The 14,559-nt window shown below is 47.1% G+C and overlaps 1 protein-coding gene across 4 annotated transcripts; it reads left to right on the top strand.

Annotated features, from left to right (window-relative positions):
- Positions 1-410: 410 nt before the first annotated feature.
- On the top strand, positions 411-14,055 carry LOC142912079 (uncharacterized). 4 transcript variants are annotated; one of them, XM_076060375.1, is made up of 9 exons: positions 411-706; positions 1,354-1,407; positions 7,832-7,905; positions 8,478-8,536; positions 8,668-8,737; positions 10,913-10,986; positions 11,999-12,107; positions 12,715-12,809; positions 13,782-14,055. In XM_076060375.1, exons 3-9 carry the CDS (start codon positions 7,851-7,853, stop codon positions 14,037-14,039), a joined length of 720 nt encoding a protein of 239 aa, XP_075916490.1. In that variant the 5' UTR covers positions 411-706; positions 1,354-1,407; positions 7,832-7,850; the 3' UTR covers positions 14,040-14,055. The 4 variants fall into 4 exon arrangements, with proteins under 4 accessions (XP_075916490.1, XP_075916492.1, XP_075916493.1 ...); XM_076060377.1 differs by lacking the exon at positions 1,354-1,407; XM_076060378.1 differs by lacking the exon at positions 11,999-12,107 and having other exon boundaries at positions 13,782-13,978.
- Positions 14,056-14,559: the final 504 nt, after the last annotated feature.

Below are 14,559 nucleotides of genomic sequence, written 5' to 3'. Positions count from 1 at the left end.
ACCACGAGTCACGTGGTGTTGATATTTTGTGGGTGTTTTTTTTAATTGGTCAGCTCCATTGCACGTGACATTAACTTTATTTCATAGCCCGATTAAGGCCCATGGTAAATAGCATAGACTAGATAAGGCGCTGCTGCGTTTCAGACTATACCAAGCATAGCCCGGAAGAGGGGGAGGGGTATGAAAAGCATCAAAACTCAAGACGCGCTGAATAAATGTAGCGAATTTGTTTGATGTTTAATTATTTCATCCATAGCGACAAGAAGCAAGAGGGGCTCGCTAGCGTTAGTGAACGGTGGGGTTTGCTGTGTACCCCCCTAAATTAAAACAATTTAAGTTCGCTGGTGGCATTCACCCCTCCCTCGCCCGCTGCCCGTGTTGGTTTCGCCCACGACCCTCTCCCTCCACCACCGAAGTGTCGCGTTTTGGCGGGAGAAGGCGGCTGTGTGTTCTGAGGAGACTAACAACCACCACCACAACATCTATAATCATAAGTATAACTACTACTATAATAACAATAACATCTACAATCGTAACTATAACACTAATAATAACATCAACAACTTACAACAGCAATAATATAAACAATTACACTAGTAATAAAAACATGAACTGCTATAATAACTAATACTGTAATATCAACAACTACTACGACTATAATAAAACAAAAACGTGAACGAGAGCGAGCGACACAACAAGGAGGGCGGTGAGTGAGAGAGTGGAGCCGACCTCTCGCCCTCACAATGTTAAAGTCTCCCATAGACTTCAATGTTAAAGTCTCCCATAGACTTCAATGTTAAAGTCTCCCATAGACTTCAATGTTAAAGTCTCCCATAGACTTCAATGTTAAAGTCTCCCATAGACTTCAATGCTAAAGTCTCCCATAGACTTCAATGTTAAAGTCTCCCATAGACTTCAATGCTAAAGTCTCCCATAGATTCAAAGAGTACGGACACAGTAACCAACCTTATTTATTCACTCTAAGCCCTGCGCAGTTTTAATGAAGGTTATACCTGATTGTAAATCAAATGCTAAATCAAATGCTACTTCATTTAATTTCAAAGGCACGAACCAATAATGCTAATAAAACACAATGGGGGAATATAGATGAGTTCAAAATGAAAATGCGTTTTTTCTTTGCAAGCTGACTGTATGAAAAATTATATCTGTTGAAAAAATAAATTACTTGCTCAGAGGATTAAATCACCTTCCATTACTCAATGCGCATCTCAGATTACTGTTTCTGTGACTAAAGACAATGCAAGTATAATCATTGCTGAGATTTGTTGCCAAGATTTGTTCCACTTGCTTGTGTACGGTATATATATTACTTTCATGTTACTGTTTAAATAGAAGGAAGACGTCGTAATGACCCAACGCCACCTATTTCACGGCATGACTCCACAGGTGAGCCAGGTGATAGGTTTAAGTCTTCTCGACGATTGCCTTGACCTTTGCTAAGATTAGCCAAATAAGCGGATTCTTTACTCATCCATCCCTCGAAGTTGGCTGTATCACTTGGGGTAGCTAATACCCACATTAGAATGAGCCAGCACCGTTTTTAATGACAGACAGTAAAATGGAATGTAATCCATTGATATCAATATCGATTTCACATTTAATTAAGCATGCATTGAATCGAATATGAAAACAATGGATTATTTTTATCTGAATGTTTATGCAATGGGCCCAAGACCACTGCTAAATTCACTACAATGTTATAAAAAACGGATAGATGATTTTATTTAAATTGCAGCAATTCATCTAATCACGAGGTGCAACTAGTGACATCATTGTTACACCTACATCAGAGAGCCACCTTGCATTTTTCTTTTCACTTAATTTGGATTCGACCAACTCTGAGAGTGACACACACTACACACAGTACTCACACTACACACAGTACTCACACACTACACACAGTACTCACACACTACACACACAGTACTCACACACTACACACACAGTACTCACACAATACACACACAGTACTCACACACTACACACACAGTACTCACACACTACACACACAGTACTCACACACTACACACAGTACTCACACACTACACACAGTACTCACACACTACACACACAGTACTCACACAATACACACAGTATTCACACAATACACACACAGTACTCACACACTACACACACAGTACTCACACAGTACTCACACAGTACTCACACACTACACACACAGTACTCACACACTACACACAGTACTCACACACTACACACACAGTACTCACACACTACACACACAGTACTCACACACTACACACACAGTACTCACACACTACACACACAGTACTCACACACTACACACACTACACACACAGTACTCACACACTACACACACGGTACTCACACACTGCACACAGTATTCACACACTACACACAGTACTCACACACGCCCGACCGCCTTTGTCTCCCCAGTCGCGATGTTTACACACCGTACCAGGTACTCGTTTGAGGCTGAGTCGACCTAGGGGAGGCCCGGGACCGGTTCAGATAATCGTCACTGGTGTTTGGCCGTGAGCGGGAATCGAACCCAGGTCGCCAGGTTCATAGCGCAGCGCGCTAACCGCTACACTATCGCTCCCCACACTGACACACACACAGACACACAGACACACACACACACAGACACACACACACAGACATACACACACAGACACACACACAGACACACACACAGACACACACACAGACACACACACACAGACACACACACACAGACACACAGACACACACACACATACACACAGACACACACACAGACACACACACAGACACACACACACACACACAGACACACACACACACAGACACAGACACACACACACACAGACACACACACACACAGACACACACACACACAGACACAGACACACAGACATACACACACACACAGACATACACACACACAGACATACACACACACAGACATACACACACACAGACAGACACACACACAGACACACACACAGACACACACATACATACCAACAGACACACACACAGACAAACAAAGATCCCCCATATAGCCTTAACAGACTGTAGGGGCAAGTGCTGTTAGCGAGCACCTATGAAGGCCGGAACGCTACACGAGGGGGTGGGTGGCCAGCACCACGCCCGACCGCCTTTGTCTCCCAAGTGGCAATGTTTACACACCGCACCAGGTACTCATTTGAGGCTGAGTCGACCTAGGGGAGGCCCGGGACCGGTTCAGATAATCGTCACTGGTGTTGGCCGTGAGCGGGAATCGAACCCGGGTCGCCAGGTTCATAGCGCAGCGCGCTAACCGCTACACTATCGCTCCCCACACACACAGACACACACACAGACACATACTAACACACACACACAGACATACACACACACAGACACACACACAGACACACACAGACACACAACAACCGCCATTCGCCACTAAGTGGCGGTGACGTCACCACGACGCTTGTGCCAGGCTATGTGCACCCTGAGGCCACGTGAAGTGTCGAACGCCCGCTGGCAGGAGGTCACGGGGCAGACCCAGGTGCCACGGGTCGACTGACTGAGATGACTGGCTGATGCACCACCTGTGCCCCCTACTGTGCCAACCTGCTGTGCTTTAGCCACCCGGCGCTCCGCTCGTTGTTGTGAGCGTCGCTCCTCCGCCCTCCGTTGTTGTTGGAGGGCGACTACCTCCAACTGCCCAGTAGCATCCTTCACGAGCCTCCTCCACAGAGGTCGATCTTGACACCGCTGGTACCAGTCATCGGCAAGTCCACTCAGCTCCACGGCCTCCTGTACCACATCACTCCATCTCTTCTCTAGCCCGTGCCGCGCCCGCTTAGCCCCATCAATCCGGCCGAACAAAAGCTGTTTCGGCATGCGTTGGCTGGGCATGCGGGCTACATGACCCAGCCATCGCAGCCTTGCCCGCCGGAGGAGCTCACCGATGGGACCTTGCCCAGATCTTTCAAGGATTTGTGAGCTCCTCACACAATCCAGTCTGGTTAAACCCAGGATGGATCGTAGGCAGGCCAGCCTAAATGTTTCTAACCGGCGAAGATGTTCCATTAGGGGGGTCCACGTTTCGCAAGCGTAGAGAAGGGAGGGAATGACCGTGGCCGAGAAGACCTGAAGCTTAGTGCGGAGCGACAGACCAGGTAGCTTCCACACAGCGTTACGCAACCGATGAAAAGATATTGCCGCTCGACTGATTCGGAGTGAGACCTCTGCTGTTAAACTGGAGCCAGTCATAAGCACACTGCCCAGGTATGGGAAACTCTCCACTCTCTCCACAACTGCCCCATCACCGATTGGGAGTTGTGGGGGTGGAGTGTCCGATGGTACAAAATACCCAGCCAGGTGCTTATTTTTGGTGGGGCTGATGGTAAGGCCCCACCTCTTAGTGGCACGCTCCAGTCTCAGCAGCAGCATCTCCAACTCCTCCTCTGACTGAGCAGCTATTACCAAATCATCAGCGTACATAACGTGGTTGACCAATAGGGAGCCATCCCTTGACCGCACCCGGGCATCGATCAGCCTCCCATTATATCTGTACCATTTGGAGATTCCCCCGGTACAGCTATTGAAGGCTTCACGAACTACGTGGTCAAAATAGATGTTAAATAATGTGGGAGCCAGAGGACATCCCTGTCGCACCCCAAGGTGTACAGGGAATGGCTCTGACTCCCGGCCACGTAGTTTTACCCGGCCCGCTCACCATCATGAAGGTCCTTAATGATCGTGAGCAGAGGGTCAGGTACTCCAAAAGCACGAAGAACGACCCAGAGCCCAGGCCTACTGATGGTATCATAGGCTGTGACCAGGTCAATAAAGCAGAGATTTAGGTCTTGTTGGAATTCCCTACACCTCTGCTGTAGCAGACGGACAGAAAATATGGCATCTGTGCAGGACCGCCCTTTCCTGAAACCGCACTGGGCCTCCGCAAGCCGCTCAGCGTGCCTGGCAAGGCGATGCTGAATAATCCTTGCCAGGACCTTTCCCGGCACACTGAGGAGTGAGATGCCCCTGTAGTTGTTACAGTCTGTGCGGTCCCCCTTCTTAAAGAGGGGGACCACCAGGGCATCCTTCCAATCCTGCGGAACCCGTCCAGCGGCCCAGACCGTTGTTATGATGTCATATAGGGCAGTCTGTGCACAAACGCCACCCTCCCTCAGCATTTCGCTTGAGAGATCATCTCTGCTCGCTGTATTTCCTGGTCTCAGACTCCGGATCGCCTTCAGTACTTCCTCAACAGATGGCACCTCAGCCAGCCACTCACAGGGGGTGACTTCTTCCAATATTTGAGGCACCGCAGCCTCAGCAGGGTCATCCTCACTTTGTGCCACGATGTTTTCCTGGCTGAGGGATTTTCCCTCCCCCAGGACCTCACAGAAATGCTCAGCAAATCTGCAAACCTGTTCCTGGGGGTCGGAGATTGGATAACCGTTTTTTCCCCTAATGATGGTAATAGGTGTGGCGCTGCAGGTTACTTTTTTGATGGAGTTAAATAGGGATTTGTGATCACGGGCCACTGAGGCAGACTCCATCTCCTCAGCAGCCCGCGACCACCACCCATCCTTGCAGCGCCTCACGGCTCTCCGAACCTCCGAGCGAAGGCTGCGGTAAGCCTCCTCATTCTCTGACGTGGGATTCTGTAGCCGATGACAGTGGGCCTGTCGCTTTTTCTCAACCATCCTGAACACCTACTCTGTCAGCCAGGGTCTCTGGGGAGGTCTGGACCGCGTACCCAAAGCAGCCTTTGCAGCTGCATGAGTCACAGTCCTAAACCTCGCCCATTTACCCTCGACATCAGGAGGAGTCGGGGACGATGCCATTCCCAGCCGCAAGCGATGATGAAATTCACGCTTGCAACTTTCATCAGATAACTGAGACCAGGCCACTTTAGGTCGGAATGGGGTCCTGGGTGTACACCCACCACCGGAGTGGAAGAATGGCAGGCGCATCTTACAGATGACTAGTCGATGGTCAGAGGGCAGATCAGCTCCACGGTAGGTCCTGGTGTCAAGGACATAGGCTCGCATCCGCTGGTCCGTCACTATGTAGTCCAGCAGATGTTCTTGCTTGGACCCGGCATGCATCCATGATGTTGTGTGGATGCGCCGATGCCCGAACAACGTGTTGGTAATTACAAGCCCATGGGCTGCACAAAAATCTAGCAGCCTCCTACCGTTGTTATTGAGCTGATCTGGCCCATGCCCTCCAATCACTCCAGACCAGGTGCCAGTATCATGACCAACTCGGGCATTAAAGTCACCCAACATGATGACTCTATCCCGAGGGGCCACTTTAGCCAGCACCTGTGACAGGAGGTCATAGAAGGCATCTGACTCATCGGCTTTGCCTGCATCCCTCCACGGATGTTCATCTTCGGTGGGGGCATAGGTAACCACGACCACCATTCCTCGCCTCCGGTTGATGGGAAGGCGAGCCCAAAGTAGCCTGGGGCTTACAGCTTCCCACACCTCACCGCCACGTTCCCACGCCCCCTTCATTCTTTTGTTCAAAAGAAGAGCCACACCCTGTTGTTTGGCAGTCTGCTGCCCCGAGTAGAGGACTGTCCACCCCTCATGGTGGTAGGAGCCAGAGCCGGTCCACCGGACCTCCTGAATGCCGCATAGATCCAGGCGGTACCGGTCCAGCTCCCGACAGAGGAATGGCAGCCTCTCCTCCGCAGTGAGCGTCCGAACATTCCACGTGGCCACCCGTAGTGGCTTTTCGTTGTTTCTGGAGGAGCCCCGAGGGTGGATATTCAATCTCCTGGCTCCGCCAATTGGGGTTTGGCCAGGAGACGTCATAGACGCCTGGCCCCCCGGGGCCTCCGGCACCTGTCCAGAGCCCCCGTTTAGCCCCTGTGGTGGACACATATGCCATGAGGGGAGGAGCCAATCAAAATTGGATCTCCCCCCACAGCACTGTTCACGACAGTTGCCGTCCGGCACCGCGAGGAGGTAGAACATCTTTCCAATGGTTGCTTAATTTGAAACCATCTTCTCGGTTGAAATTGTGTCTGTGTTTGTAGATCTGAATTGCCTCGTGAAGAAATCTCTGATTTAAAAAAACCCGTGGGTTTGCAAAGAACCTTGGTATCGGAGAAAATTATATCGTGATCACCCACAGCTTTGTAACAGTGATCAGCTACGGCAAAAGAATTCGTTCTGCCGTGTTTCAAATCTGATTTGTGCTCGCGAATTCGGTCAGAGACATGTCGCTTCGTCTCCCCGATATAGCAATCACTGCAGGTACAACTCAATTTGTAAACCCCGGGGTACTGTAAGTCAGGAATGACATCCTTCACGGATGGGATCAGATCACAAATTTTGTGTACTGTATTGAACCGGACCTGTATCTCGTGTTTGTTTAGAATTTTTGGAAATCTTTTTAGTGACGCCTGCTATATATGGTAGTGTGATGGTTTTGACCAGAGTATCAAGTGGTTGTTTCTGTATGGAGGGAGAGACAGAAACAACCACTTGATACTCCGAGCATTGAAATAGCTGAGGGATTAGTTTGTGACTGGTCACAGAAATGGCTATGTTAAAGTCAAAGCCTACACATCCACAGAGGCACCTAGTACAAATCAAACAGGAGAATTTAGCATTGAAATAACTGAGGGATTAGCTTGTGACTGGTCATAGAAATAGCTATGTTAAAGTCAAAGCCTACACATCCACAGATTATTATTTCCCTTCTACGTGACTTTGCCGAAAGAACCAAGAATATCTTCTCTGCGATGCGCTTTGTCTTAAATGGTGGAGATTTTTCTACGAAGGTTTTCTGACCGCTGTCCTTGCAATATGCCTGTGTCCATAAGAATCCGTGCCACCGGGGAGATGTGTGACGATCTGAAGTGCCAAGCCTCTTCAGTGCAACAAACATTCACGAGAGGTACATTCTCAACATTGACGGTGTGACACGTTTAGCGATTAAACTTGCTTGTCTTTGACTCACGTGGGTCACGTGCGTACGGTGATAATGGACATTGACGGTGTAACACATTTAGTGATTAAACCTGCTTGTCGTTGACTCACGTGGGTCACGTTCGTGCGGTGATAATGGACGTTGACGGTGTAACACGTTTAGTGATTAAACTTGATTGTCGTTGACTCACGTGGGTCACGTGCGTACGGTGATAATGACATTGACGGTGTAACACGTTTAGTGATTAAACCTGCTTGTCGTTGACTCACGTGGGTCAAGTGCGTACGGTGATAATGACGTTGACGGTGTAACACGTTTAGTGATTAAACTTGCTTGTCGTTGACTCACGTGGGTCACGTGCGTACGGTGATAATGAACATTGACAGTGTAACACGTTTAGTGATTAAACTTGCTTGTCGTTGACTCACGTGGGTCACGTGCTTGCGGTGATAATGAACATTGACGGTGTAACACGTTTAGTGATTAAACTTGCTTGTCGTTGACTCACGTGGGTCACGTGCGTACGGTGATATTGACAGCTGAAGCAGAAAAGGAAAACACGGAATATGTTAACTTGTCACGGAAGCAAGAAACGAAGGTAAATGTACGATACATTTTTTATTTTGTTTTAATTTAATTGTATTTCTTGACAAACGTATAATGGTATAAACGTGCACACGTGCACATTTCATATTGATGCTTAAACCCTGCTGTCATCTTCCTTTAAAGACATTTGCGGTGACTCTCGGCGATTTAAATTTAAAGACTCAAAATAACAAGAACGTTACGTTGGACAAAGGTGAGTCTCGTGCATGGTGACGCAATGCATAGCTCAGTAATAAGAAGGTTTTGTCAAATATATAGAGCACCAATGTCCTGAAACTGTCATACATCGTATATTTGTTTGGGCACAGTGGTGCATGCTTGTAAGTAAACTACAAACCCGTTCGGCTGTGAAGTGGCGGTACAGAAAATGGGCCCCTTGATTCCAGCTGTGCGAAGCTTTTAAGTGGTGTGAGCTTGAGTTTTACTGAAAGGAACCTCCTGGTTACACCACCAGCCCACAGGGGGTTATTCAAGTGGTGTTAGCTTGAGTCTTACTGGTAGGAACCTCCTGGTTAGACCACCAGCCCACAGGGGATTATTTAAGTGGTGTGAGCTTGAGTTTTACTGGTAGGAACCTCCTGGTTACACCACCAGCCCGCAGGGGATTATTTAAGTGGTGTGAGCTTGAGTCTTACTGGTATGAACCTGCTGGTTACACCAACAGCCCACAGGGGGTAATTTAAGTGGTGTGAGCTTGAGTCTTACTAGTAGGAACCGCCTGGTTACACCACCAGCCCACAGGGGATTATTTAAGTGGTGTGAGCTTGAGTTTTACTGGTAGGAACCTCCTGGTTACACCACCAGCCCACAGGGGGTTATTTAAGTGGTGTGAGCTTGAGTCTTACTAGTAGGAACCGCCTGGTTACACCACCAGCCCACAGGGGATTATTTAAGTGGTGTGAGCTTGAGTTTTACTGGTAGGAACCTCCTGGTTACACCACCAGCCCACAGGGGATTATTTAAGTGGTGTGAGCTTGAGTTTTACTGGTAGCAACCTCCTGGTTACACCACCAGCCCACAGGGGATTATTGTGTCCGTCCGTTCGTCGTGCATCCAAAAATGGGAGGGGTGGGGCTGGGTGGAGAGGGGAGGGTGGGGAGGAAGGGAGGGGCTGGGTGGGGAGGGAGGGGCTGGGTGGGGGGTGGGAGGGGTGGGGCTGGGTGGGGAGGGGCTGGTCACCCCGTGGTGCCCTTATAAAACTCAACGTGTAACCTACTCACGCCGGCTTTGTGCCCGCCCTCACAGTCGGGCATATTTGCGGAATACACCACGTGGTGCCGCCATTGACCGGGCAACCCAACGTTCCTACCAGCTCCCTCCACAGGAGAATGTGTTATCTGGGTCGTGTGGAATCCTTCCACTTGCAAAAATAGGCACTGAAGTTATCGATCGTTGAATATCACCTGCTTTGTCACGCGGATTAGAAATCTGGACTTCGACAGTGAGAATGGAACAAAATCTGAAAAGTGCACAAATAAGGATCATTGAAAAGGATCAGAGACCGAACGGAAATTCGAGACACGCAGCGTCGAGTGTTAAGGTGAAAGTAAGTTGGGCTTGGTCGGGTACACGTCGCTCGAACGGGTGATGGTCGATGTCGAGGCTGGTGACAACATTGGGCAGCCAAATGAGGGACGGCTACCACGGAGATGGAGCCATGGGATCCGGCTCGCGTGCAGCAGCAGCAGCAGCAAGGCCATGAGGGTTGACGGTGGCTTGGGGAGGCCTCCATCGAGCAGTGGATAGAGCACTGTCGATGCTGATCAATGACAGTTGTGGTTTTCCTGGATGAATATTGATGCGCTCAACTATTTTGTTGAAATGTTGATTTTAAGCTTTCGCGACCGCAGCGATTCATATCCTTGGTTCTTTCGGTAAAGTCACCACGTAGAAGGGAAACAATAAAATAATACAAATATATATTAAACAATAAAATTCTCACGACGTTTCGACTGTAACACAAGCAGTCATCATCAGGTGTGAAAAACCAACGGCAAGAGACATTTGATGTATGCTGGCTTTCAGACAGCATACATAAAATTTTCGTCTCCCCGCCCTCCTCTTTTCCGAACATAGATGGACTCGTCCAGCTAAACAAACTGCCAAATCGCTATCCGTGGTGCCAACGCTTAAAAATAAATGCAAACACCGTTTAAAAATAAATAAATGAATACAAACCGTCACTTCTTTCAAATGTTTCTTGCCGTTGGTTTTCACACCTGATGATGACTGTTTGTGCTACAGTCGAAACGTCGTGAGAATTTTATTGTTATATATATTTTATTATTTTATTGTTTCCCTTCAACGTGACTTTACCGAAAGAACCAAGAATATTTTGTTGAACATACGATGCGGGTGTTGTACGCAGTGGAAGTAGCTGTGGAAGAAATGGGAAGAGCGCAGTGGGACTTTACAATCAAGTTGACGATTAAAGAAAGCCAGGTTCGTGTGAAATCATGAGCTGATCGCTTTTGCTCACATTTTAAATGCATATTTAGAACAAAATATTGGATTAAATTGTCATGTGTTACATTTTACAAACTAGTGTATATACAGCACAAACATAAGGGTCTGTTCTAATACAGGCTCATATTCTTTGTTGATTTCAAATGTAAGAAATTCAGCTCCCAAAGACATGCCTCTCTCAATCATGAAATATCCTTTGAAGAGTAAGATCACCTTCAAATAAAAACTGACGTATTCATGTTCCTATCCCAAACTATTGCCTTTAACGCCTACTATTGCCATTCTGTACATTGGGTAATACATTGGTTTTACAATTTACAAACGTCTGTATAACAATACAATGCCTAAAATGTGACTTATTTCCACTTTAAAACGTATTTAGTGCCCAACATTCATTTGTTCAACGAAATATATGGGATGTACACATTTTTACCTCTTCACGTTGATTTTTCAAGTTCTTTTCATTCTCGTAAACAAAACTTAGTTGAATTAAATGATGACTTGCAAACCAGAAAGCATGCCTTGCCCAGCAGATTCGTGTAAACAGTCATATTATTTTAATAGGGTGTTTCCCCTTTTTTCTGGCAACAAAACTGAAACCTTTTTACAAGGATTCATGTCACTGTATTAACCACAATACCTGCAGTCAAAATGCAAACAAAAAACACGCCAAAAGACGTCATCTGGTCGAGCACCAATTGGGTCGAGGCTCAAAAGAAAGCCGTCCCTTGGTGTGGACCAATCAGTTTCAAGGACGATGCATCATATATTATCATAGTATGTGTTTTGTTTGCATTTTGACTGCAGGTATTGTGGTTAATGCAATAACATGAATCCTTGTAAAAAAAGGTTTCAGTTTTGTTGCCAGAAAAAAAATGGGAAAAAACCCCTATTATGATATTTTGGTACTGGCAAAGGAGGTCTAATGATGTAGTCGTAGCATTGTTCAGGAGTTAGCAACATACACCGTTCTGTCTTTCGCTTTAAGGTCAAAGAAAATTCTGAGCTATTGGAGTTAAGAAATGAAGTACTCAAAACGACCTCTCACGCGTTGCAAGATCCCAGTTCAAACTGTGCTGGACTCGAAGGAATAAAGCGTGAGAGTGCATTAACATTCAGACTTGATTTGAAGCTTTCGTGACTGCAGGGATTACTCTTTGGTTTTTTCAGTAAAGTCACGTATAAATAAGAAATAATAAAATAACATAATAGCAGCACAAGCAGCCATCATCGGGTACAGAAGAGCTAAATTATGAGAGAGGGGAGACACATAACCTCAGATGTATATAAAGACACCCAAGTAGGGGGAACTAACACAGATACAACAGGGGACACAGAGAGAGAAGCATACCAGACAAACAGGGTTTACCCAAAAAAAATTTGGAAACCATGTAAAGCAACACAGATGGTCGGTCAAAACACAATTAACGCATAGTCCGGTTGATCACGCTATTTCAAAAGATTGCTCAATTGCAAGTAAAGTTTGATACTCAAAACACAGACCGCACACACACACACAGACAACCAAGTAGAGCGAGCCAGCACAGAGACAAGCACACAGTAAAGTTGCCTTTACTGTGTGCTTGCATTAACATTGTGGGCGTTTGCCAACAGCCTGGATATGTGTGCGGTAGGCAGGCAAATGTCTGCGCATCTGACCGCGAAAGTTGATCTCAATTTTGTTTGTTTTACGCGAATTGACAGGCAACTTTCCAACACGACTTGAGCAAGCACAGGAAGAAATTAATACCCTCAGTCTTGAAAGAGATCGCCGTCAGGAAGTTGAAAGCACACTTCAGGTGACAAATCCATTCATGTTTATGTAGAAGATTGTCTGCGTACCTATTTCTGTATATTTTGATCTGAATGGTCTTCTGTAGCCTTTTTGCAAATCTCAGCTCTTTACTGTATCTGAAAGATGTAGCGGGTCTAATGCCTCATTGATTTAATCTTCATCTATATATATAAAAGGAAAATTTGTGAATGTGTGCGTTTGTTCGAAATGTATCGCATACTTCCCAACATGCAACAAACTTGAAATTTTGCACGTGGGTAGTTTCCAGACTGTACACAATGAAAAATGTATAAAAATAGACTTTTTTTATTTGGGGGGGGGGGGGGAGGCACGATAATTGATATAAAACATTGCACAAGTGAGCGGTGACGTCACATCTGTGATGTCACCCGCATGCGGCAGCGTTATGCAATGTGCCTGCTGACGTCACACATCCCCCCCCCCCCGACCCTCCGCGCAGGCCGCGTGTCCCGCACAAATGCGCGGTACAGCTGTCTCGATTTTCTACGTCAACGCGACTATTTTCAGCGCGCTCTTAAATATAAAGCAGAAGATCCGTTTGTGTGCGAAGCAGCAAAAACTCTAGAACGCTGAGCTCTGACGTTGTGAAATTTGCACAGCCGACGCCGTCTGGAATTTCTAAGGGAACGCGACGATTTTCAGCTCGCCACGTCATTCCCTCCCCGAGTTGCCTTAATCGAACCTTACGCATAAGTGGGTTATGGTTAAATTTCTGTCAGCGAAAAACATCCGTGTCAAATTGATTTGTTTCGGCTGTTTTATTTCTTGCAAGTGTCAATTTTTTTTCCAGGGTTTTTTGTCAGTGAAATGTAAGGTAATGTGAAATTAATCCAAGACAAGAATCCAAGTCCCGGGCGAAGCCGGGTAGTAAAGCTCGTACGGTATTAATGGAAATATTACTTTCAGAAATAGTGATGACTAAACGTGTTTTCTGCCACTGCTGTATTATGATAAGATTCAAAACACGGAGAGCAGTCTTGCAGTGGAGGAGCGAGAGCACACTACAAGCACGACGGAGCTGCAACAATCGCGTGACCAGCCGCAACACGAACATCGGGACCTAAACGTAATTGTGCAAAACCTAGAGAAGGCAAACGAAGAGTTGCCGGAAGCAGCCGGCCAGAGGCAAGTGGTGAACTTTTTACAGCACAGCAAGTCGGGTGCGCTGAGATGTTATCATTACATCGCTCTTGTTACGTACCACGCTGGTTGACGCATGGAAGCCCCTCACCAGTGTTCTTAACTAATTTTCAGAGGCAGGGAGGGTGGGGAGGGTGGGCAGGTTCGCCGATAAGACATCGTAAAGTTTGAGGGCCGCCACACGTTTGAAACCGCTGGGTTCGACACCAGCACGACGATGGTGGGGAGGTGTTTTCAGATCTGTGTATTGCCGTGTGTCAGGGGCCGCACTAAAGGCCACCACCAGGGGCCGCTGGTGGCCCGCTGGGCTTGCGGTGGAGAACACCGCCCCACAGTAATAATAAGAGAGGGGGTTTTTCCACTTTTTTCTGGCAACACAACTGAAACCTTTTTTTACAAGGATTCATGTTACTGCATTTACCACAATACCTGCAGTAAAAATGCAAACAAAAAAACACACTATGATCATATCTGATGCATTGTCCTTGAAACTGATTGGTCCACACCAAGGGACGACTTTCTTTTGAGCCTCGACCCAATTGGTGCTCGACCACATGACCCCAAATGGCGTCACACAGCTCAAAGACAATGCA

This window comes from Petromyzon marinus, unplaced genomic scaffold, assembly GCF_048934315.1.
Source record: "Petromyzon marinus isolate PM22_M1 ecotype Great Lakes invasive population unplaced genomic scaffold, UKy_Petmar_22M1.pri1.0 PM_G_Scaffold_189, whole genome shotgun sequence".
Taxonomy (NCBI): Eukaryota; Metazoa; Chordata; class Hyperoartia; order Petromyzontiformes; family Petromyzontidae; genus Petromyzon; species Petromyzon marinus.
Note: the sequence above shows the minus strand (reverse complement) of the source record. Positions and strands in the feature narration are given on the sequence as shown.

Coding starts and splice junctions, on each gene's coding strand:
- LOC142912079 (XM_076060377.1), top strand. CDS start 7,851: ATGTGTGACGATCTGAAGTGCCAAGCCTCTTCAGTGCAACAAACATTC. Junction 10,987..11,998: donor TGACGATTAAAGAAAGCCAG/GTTCGTGTGAAA, acceptor TTTCGCTTTAAG/GTCAAAGAAAATTCTGAGCT. Junction 12,810..13,781: donor AAGTTGAAAGCACACTTCAG/GTGACAAATCCA, acceptor TATTATGATAAG/ATTCAAAACACGGAGAGCAG.